This window comes from Amphibalanus amphitrite, unplaced genomic scaffold (assembly GCF_019059575.1).
Source record: "Amphibalanus amphitrite isolate SeventyFive unplaced genomic scaffold, NRLGWU_Aamphi_draft 000073F_arrow, whole genome shotgun sequence".
Lineage (NCBI taxonomy): Eukaryota > Metazoa > Arthropoda > Thecostraca > Balanomorpha > Balanidae > Amphibalanus > Amphibalanus amphitrite.
This window is the reverse complement of record NW_024881569.1, coordinates 1,219,211-1,227,472: the sequence shown is the minus strand read 5'-3', so window position 1 is coordinate 1,227,472 and position 8,262 is coordinate 1,219,211. Positions and strand designations below refer to the sequence as shown.

General features: G+C 45.9%; 1 protein-coding gene across 1 annotated transcript; it reads left to right on the top strand.

The window, feature by feature from the left end:
* Nucleotides 1–203: 203 nt before the first annotated feature.
* On the top strand, nucleotides 204–6,486 carry LOC122379233 (phosphatidylglycerophosphatase and protein-tyrosine phosphatase 1-like). Its single transcript, XM_043361239.1, has 4 exons — nucleotides 204–226; nucleotides 1,075–1,155; nucleotides 2,703–2,894; nucleotides 4,381–6,486. The coding sequence occupies exons 2-4, from the start codon at nucleotides 1,111–1,113 to the stop codon at nucleotides 4,549–4,551; spliced, it is 408 nt and encodes a 135-aa protein (XP_043217174.1). The 5' UTR covers nucleotides 204–226; nucleotides 1,075–1,110; the 3' UTR covers nucleotides 4,552–6,486.
* Nucleotides 6,487–8,262: the final 1,776 nt, after the last annotated feature.

The following is an 8,262-nucleotide window of genomic DNA, read 5'->3' as shown; positions in this document are numbered from 1 at the left end:
CTCTAATGCAAAAGTCTTACCCATTCAAATCGTAACTGTATCAGTTTTCTACCGATATTAAAAGGCAGATATATTTGGGTTCATAAAGTTGGTTCGACTTGCATATCATTTTCCAGATTTGTATTTTTTTTTACATTTTTCAAAACAGGAAAATGTACATGCTGTAGAGTGAGAAACCAGGCATGTGAACTGCACTTTACGAAAACACTACTTGAGGAAAATAACGGTACTTGCATGTTGCAAGTGGGTCAAAATTGAATTGTTTTTGAACTAGCAGTGCAATTCATTCAGAAATAGTATCACTGAATTAGTTCAAAGCGTATCAGGCTGAGGCGGTCTGACCTCTGAACCGCAAGGTGAATGGAGCCCAATAACGCATCGGCGAGCCGCAGTGCCTCCGGCGAGAGCGCTCGAGTCGGTCCGAGTGCAGTGTGCTGGAAGATGTTTGCCAGAGCATCCTTCATTCCCACTTTGGCTTATAATGTTTTTATGCAAAGGCTTTCAAACAGGAGGTGGTGGGACAGAGTGGATGACACAGTTATATTGGGTGCTCTGCCTTTTCGTCACATGACAAAGCAGGTAAGCTCACACTTCACAAAGTAGGTAACCCACTTATTGGTGGATTTTATAGGGTACCTAGGTAAGCATAAAACCTTATGCTTAAAACCTTATGCTTACCTACTCTATAGCATAAGGTAGATGCCCATACTTTGGCAAGATGTTTTCTGAATCAAGCAAATGCTTTTCACACAAAATTGAAATGTGATAAAATTTCCATTAATGATGACATTTTTGTTTTCTTTGAGATACAAGGTGATTGGGTGGAGCTGCAGATTATGAGCTAAGTTTCCTCATGCCTTTTTTCACAGAAGTTATATATTGTAAAGGAATGTATTTCTCCAGAATGGCCAATGACAGGTTTGATTGACATGCTACTTTTGGATTGACAAGCACAAAGGATGAGTACCTAGGTAGTCACCATAGGTACGTAACGTGGTTCATATTGATGGAGGGAAAATGAACTATGAAGTGCCATTATTAACTTAACAGTTTTTATAATCTTCTCTGTTCCAGCTTGTTGAAGAGGAAGAAATCAAGGCTGTTGTGTCAATGAATGAAGACTATGAGCTTAAGTTCTTATCCAACATGAAAGAGGTAGGTTAAGGTATATCTTCTCTATCATGCTTTTGTGTGATAGGCTAGACTATTATTAGGTCCCATTGCTGTCCCTTCTGCTTATATTTTGCACACTTCTGGATGAGTCCTTGTTTCAAGTTTAATGCTGATAATGTACCCTTTTTCCTAAGAGGGAAGAAAACTGTGCTTGCTGATCAGTAGTCATGGAAGCATATTATGATGATGACCTTATGTCCCAGTGTCTCAAACCTGATAACTGTCAATGGTATTGTCTATCAACAGTACAAAATGATACTATTTATCGATAGTATCATTTTGAAATAGGTACCACCATTGGCTTATACCTACCACAACGCATAACATGCAGCTTGCCAAAGTTGTCTGGACAATTTGATGCCTTTTTCTTTGGTTTGTTGCTGCTCTGTCCTAAATTCTCCAATGAACTATGTGATTGCCATTTGACTGCCACTTTGGTGATTTGCAAACTTCTCTCATATTGTTCATCATTGAGCCATCATCATTGATTAACTGATCGCCATAAGACTAGCTCCAGAAATTCAACAAATGCAGATTAGCACACAGTCTAGCTCTCTTACATCCATGACACTGTCTCCTCAAGCCACAAGCACATGAACACTGGGTTGTAACCCAAGCCTGGAGGGACTTACACTGTGTGCTTTCTGGGGTTTCCTCTAGTTCAGGGTTCAAAGCTTAACACCTGCTCTATTCTGCTCGTGCCTCATTAATCCCTCATGTGTGTGCTTAATCATTATGCACAGCTACCTTTGGCATGAATACACTGAGGCAAGGCGATACAAGCAGTGTCCCAAAATTGAGTTTTGTCTTGGGTGTCAGAGGGGAAAATTACCCACCAAAAAGAGGGGAGAGAGTGGAAAACTGCTGATTCGATTAGATCAAAAAGGAGTGAGAAATGACAAAAAGCATGCATTTTATTCTAGGGTGTAGAATGTTTGATGCTAACTGGGCATCCACACAACTGTCTTTCTATAGGTAAAAAATCAATGTTTTCTTGGTTGGGACTTGGGAGTGGAAAATTGTTCTTAAAAATGGTGGTGAGAGTGGAAAATGAATTTCATTTGGATGTCGTTTCCCACCCAAATAGACAAATTTTGGGACATTGAATACAAGTTGGCTGAAATCGCCGAGCTTAGTGTGTTTGAAGAACATTCCAAGTTCGATGGTCAAATACCTGTACACTCTAAACAGAACATGCTCAGAGTCTCTGGACATGTGTGTAAAGTATTTTAAACAAACTGGCAGAGTCATAAAAATGAGCTTGGAAAAAGGAACTCACTAAGAACGAAGTCTTTGTAGAGGAGTGTTCTGAGGTGTCAGAAGCACAACCACACCAATCACCATATTGCCAATCAGCGATGTTTTCAGCTGATACACAAGTTCAATTCTGTGCTACCAACTGAGCTACCCAGATATCTCAGCTAAACCAGGTGACCGTATAAGTGTAAGTGGGCCCTGCCGCAACGACAGAAATAGGCGGTACGTACACGGCGTGGATCTTTTGTTACCTGGAGCCATCCTATTGACAGGATTGGGCGGCACACGGCGTGGACTTTCTCCAGCTGAGCACCACCGACATTTTCGTGGCGCCGTGTCAGGAGAAGATGCGGCTGGGCGTGGACTTTATCGACCATCACCGGGCCGCCGGTAACACCGTCTACGTCCACTGCAAGGCGGGCAGGACGCGCAGCGCTACGCTGGTCGGGTGTTATCTCATGCAGGTGAGTTTCCGTCTCCGACAGCAGCAATGGCGGGTGGCTCACAGGGCGGGTGTGACACGTGCTGTGGGCTAAGTGTGCCAATTATAAGTATAAACGTGATTCATCTTTTTATCTCAATTAGAAACAAGAATGAAAAGCATCAAATGTGTGGCCACAGTAGCTAGCTTTCATACGCCCGTTAACCCGGCAGGCGGTGGGCCTACCAGCCACCTTCCGCGCGGTGGGGGGGGGGGGGGGCACTTTTTTGCCCCCCCCCCGTATCTCCGAAACTACTGGACGGATCCGGAAAATTCAAACGGCGTTCGATAGCCCTGTCAAATTTGTTGAGGGAAACCAAATTTCATTGACCTCGGGGTCACCGATGACGTCACAGGTCAGGTCAAAGATAAATTTTTTTTCACCGTTCACGGGGCTTCTAGGGAAAGCGCTATAACACCGAGTAAAACGCATTTTGTCGAAAATCAGCGATAAGGCGTCAGTTGTCTAGTACATATGTTGCTATTAGAGGTCACTGGTCATACCAGGTCAGGTCACAGGTCAGGTCACCAAAGGTCACCAAGGGTCACCAAATGAGCCCAGCTTTACTAAGGTTATGCGATGCATGTTTTATGGCCAGTTTTTCATTTCCAACTAAATGGTGTTGGTTATAAGACCATCAGGTACGGTTTAGGTCACTTTCTGGTGGAGGTCAGGTCAAGGTCAGGTCAAAAAAGGTCAAATTTCAAAGTTGATATTTTTGCATAAAATGGGTATCGATTCGATGCAGCTTGTCACGGGGAGTCTAATGGTGGTCTTTGTTTTGCGCTACGAGGTCTAGAATTGCTAAAAATTGAGTTTGAAAATTTGACGTCATCAATTTTGAACAGTTTTTTTTGCTATAACTTGGCCAAAAAAAGAGGTATCGATCTCAATTTTGGTATGTAGATAGAAGGCGGTAGGGGCTATCACATATATTCCGGTTTTTTCGAAATTCAAAAAACTTTTTGGATTTTTTGGCTATTATATTCAAAAAATCTATTTTTTTATTTTTGGGGGTCAAAACCCAAAAAATTCGAAAAACCGAAATAGCAGTTTTGTAGCCCTCTTAATTCCATACCTTTTATGTCTGAAACATTTTTCTTCATCTCTAAAGCTGTAGGCCTGACAGCTCTTCCCGCGAAACCTTTTTTTGGGTCGAAAATGGCAAAAATGACGTCACTCTGACGTCATTAGCGGCCAACCTATCATAGCCTTTGGAAAAAATTTTGATCACCATGTGCGCTAGCTGCTCCCGGGAGGGTACTGAAAGTTTGGTGACGATCGGCGCAGCGGTTCTCGAGATATATCGAAAAAACTAAAGGGGGGGGGGGGCAAAAAAATGCCCCCCCCACCGCCTGGGAGGTTAACGAAACATTCGAAATACAGGAAGTCGCACTTTCTTGAATAAATTCACCGATATCATACCATCGGAACCGTTCTTACCACTAACTCGACTGGTTTCCGACAGCGCCACGGCTGGACCCCGGAACGGGCTGTGGAGTTAATAAAGGAGGCCCGGCCGCACATCCTGCTGGGGCCCAAACAGTGGAGCGCACTGCACCAGTACGCCCAGTGGCAGCAGCAGCAGCAGCAGCAGGCGGCGGGCGGGAGCGGCTCTGGAACCGAGTCAGTGCGCTGAGACAGCCGCGGCAGCCCGTGCCGGCGAGGAGCGGCCGCTGGCTGTCGTCGGCGTGGGCGAGTGTCTCGTTGAGTGGTGTAGATGGAACACAGATGTTCTCACACCACAGTGGCATTGCCACAGGGTTGGTTTGATGGCGTCGTGGGACCGATCTGACTTGCATACTTCTCTTTTTCTTTGCATAGTCCACCGCTAAAGTGATGTGAGGTGTCAGTCTCAGTAGTGGTGAAGCTTTGCACCTGTAGTGTAACTTAGGAACTATTGGTCAGACTACAATGAAACTTGGAATGTATCTTGCAAGTACCATCATCCTTGCAGCTGCAAGCTCATCTTTTGCTGTCCTAGTTAGCTGGATCACTCAGTTTTTAAAAATCGTCAGTCAAAGCCGTCTATTGAGATTGGCAGAACCTCACGTTACTTTAGCTGTGCGCTGTATGTACCTTCCGTGTTGACAGTGATCGGGATGTCACCGTTGCATCAACATTCTCTGAGCACTCGACAATTCATCGAAACGATTGATCCGAAACATAGGTGGAGGTTTGTGCCGAGCTGGGGGTGCCCGAGCTCTCCCAATCCCATGCTGGCTTGGCTTTGGAGCCGCAACAGACGGTTGAGGCCAAGATCACCATCAATGCGGCGGATTTGGTTCGCCCGGGCACCCCGGCCAGCTCGGCACAAAGTTCCACCAATTATCCGAAACGTTGCAGATGAGCAGGTGCCTGGATGTAATATTCTTTGGTGAAATTGCTGAATGCGAAAGCAGTTAGAACAACTCGATAGCTGATGTATGTTCCATGACTGAGAGACGAAACAGGGACTTATTTATTTTGTATTTATTAAACATCGTGAAATGCTGATTTTATGGTATGCACATCATATGACGTGTACATTCTCATGTTCCCTGCAATACTCGATGAAGTGCCCTTAGCTGCGCTGTGGAGTGCGACCAGCACGAAAACCAATTACCTCTGCTGGTGTGCGAGTTTTAAACCGTTGAAAATGGCATTGAGGGCGCCTACAGCAGCGCTTTTAACAGATATTGTATGTGTGTTGTGTAAGCTTGCTGTTCTAGTACTTGACTCAGACCCACCTATGCAGCCATCAGTATTGGACGCCGGGCTGACAGGACTGTTAACTTGTTTATCACCTGGCATCGGTAGTTATGCAGGCATTCTAGGATAAGGCAATGCTACAAATTGAAAAAGAAACATCGATGGACGGTGAACTTTAATCTGGTAACCTATTTCGAAAGTGTTCGTCACCATCCTGCAATCGACAGTACCTCCTGGGGTCGGCCTTAGACGAAGCCGCCGTGTTACGACACAAATCAAATTCAACAGTCAGGGTGGCCAGTGGTGATGCGATCGCTAGTCTGCACAGTGCACATATATAGCAGTCATTGAGTGCAGCGCCGATAATATCGACCGACTGTGCCTCCGGCCGGGGTCTAGGGCGACAGGTCACGATGGGTCGCGCGTGGCCCTTGGTGGCACAGGGTCGCCACACCCCAGGGCGGTGTTTCACGGCCGCTGCTATCACGCTGCCAGCGCATTTCGCGAGCGGACGTCACAGGTTGTGGTCAAGTCATTCATGTTGGAACGTCCGAGTTAGTTGATGTCTCATTGAAAACCCAATTTGACACGTGTGCTGGCAGCGTGCTAGGAGCGGCCGTGAAACATGGCCCAGCATGACAGGGGGGTCGTGTCGTATTATGAATTCTCCCAACTGCGTATGTGCGGACTTTCGGATCGTCGCTGTTACGGTTATCGACGTTAGCTTGTTCAATAGGGTAAAAGAAGCGCGTGTTGTCTGTTTGAATGTGCAAACATAAGCCAGTTTATGGAAGCGTTGGTGATGTACTGGAAATTTATACCTGTCGGGGCAAATCGCCATGGTGCCGGGGTCTTCTGCTTTGTAATACATTTCTGAAGTAAACCCGTTGTGTGTCGACCGTCGAGGCGGCTTAAAAGATGGAAGCTTCGCGAACACGTTTGTGATATGTATGTACAGGGACCCGCAGTTGCTACTGTACACATATATTACCAATTTAGAATTGCGCTATTATTTGCTAAGTGCTGGCCATTGGAGAAAGGAAATGTAGTGCAAAGTATGGAGGAATAACACATGTTTGCTCATAGGACGTATGTTTTGTATAATTCCTCTTACCGCAACAGATATTCTTCCAAAACTACAATCGTGCTATTTTTCCGCGCCGGTTGCCTCCCCAGAGCCCGTCCTTGGTATCGCCTATAGCTTCCGTTCCCGCTACGTGAATGAAAGTCACGTGACTACTACAGGTTTGCGCTCAGTACTAACACACCTAGCCCGAGAGCCGGTCCGTAGCGGGGAGGGGTAGAACGCCAGAGCTCCAGCGCAGTGGAGGTGGTGGTGGCCCGTATCATAAAGAGGCAACCGTAAGCAGAACTACAATTGCCGCAGTATAAGACTATGATCAAGTTTTCTTTAGATGTATTGATTGACAAGAAATTGCAATGCTTATCCGATATGATAAAACGGTGTCCAAGGCCTTGGAAGAACTATAAAACATATTCAGCAACGTATAAATTTCTGATACAGGACATGACCTTTCACCTTGCCTCCGGGGAGGACCGCTCAGGAAGCCACATACCGAACGAATCGAGGCCTCGCAGCGCGGCGGCAGAGGAGGTGGATAAACCATCGCCAGATCTTTCGGTTACTATCCCCGCGTTCGACGTCTCTCGGACGACGAAGATTCTACGTCGTCCGGCCAATCCCGTCCAAGGTCAGCGGGGGCTCGGCTGCGGTTGTGGAATGTGATTGGCCGGACGGCGTAGAATCTTCGCCGTCCGGGAGACATCGAACGCGGGTATGTTTCCAGAAGAAGGAGGGGGGGGGGGGGGGTGGAGGGTGAGGGCTGTTTTCAACCCATTCACCAATCGTTTCCTTATTAACTTATAGCTTACCGAAAAATGCAACACAATGGTGGCCGTCACGAGATGTAGCGAAGAGTGCGTCAGCCACACCGGTTTTGAGTAAACTTTAAGCATTGGAATTCAGGCCAGTGATCCTGAAGCATTATTTTATTTTTGTCGTGCATAAGCTGGGATGACGTGGTTCAAGTTAATTGCGAAGAAACGGTTTTAGTTTCAGAACATTTATGAGGCTAGTCGCGCCAAATAGTATACGTTTGTTGCAAAATGTCAAATAGAATGTTGACGTGCTATCCAGATGATGGAATTTATTTGACACAAGAAGTCAAAAAGTGGCATCGTTAGTCATCTTGCATACCTATAAATCGATTCGTCATCTTGGTTTGAGCTCAATAGTTCTTTTCGCGGATGATCGGTTTCGTTTTCTTTCTTTTTTTGGGGGGGACAGATTATGAGCCAGGAACCACCCTCCCCAGTCCCCCAAACAATTGTTGACAAATACTGTGATGGCCTAAAAAAATGCCCTCAATTGTGTTACTTAGGGGAAAATGAGGTAAGTTGAGCCGCTTTTTGTTTTCGTGAGCTACAGGCTAACCTGATCATTTTTCTGCGTTTACGGGTTGGACGGACAGGTTGGTGATTTGCGCATGTAATGGTGGCCAGAAATGTTTCATACCGCTTATTTTTGTACTGAAAAGGCTACGTCCAAAATCATCTTGCACGTTGCTCATCTTACCCCATGGGCGGGGTAAGCTGAGACACGTCGTGGGGAAAGTTGAGCATGGATAGAAAAAGCGAA

Coding starts and splice junctions, on each gene's coding strand:
- LOC122379233 (XM_043361239.1), top strand. CDS start 1,111: ATGAATGAAGACTATGAGCTTAAGTTCTTATCCAACATGAAAGAG. Junction 1,156..2,702: donor TCTTATCCAACATGAAAGAG/GTAGGTTAAGGT, acceptor TCCTATTGACAG/GATTGGGCGGCACACGGCGT. Junction 2,895..4,380: donor TCGGGTGTTATCTCATGCAG/GTGAGTTTCCGT, acceptor GGTTTCCGACAG/CGCCACGGCTGGACCCCGGA.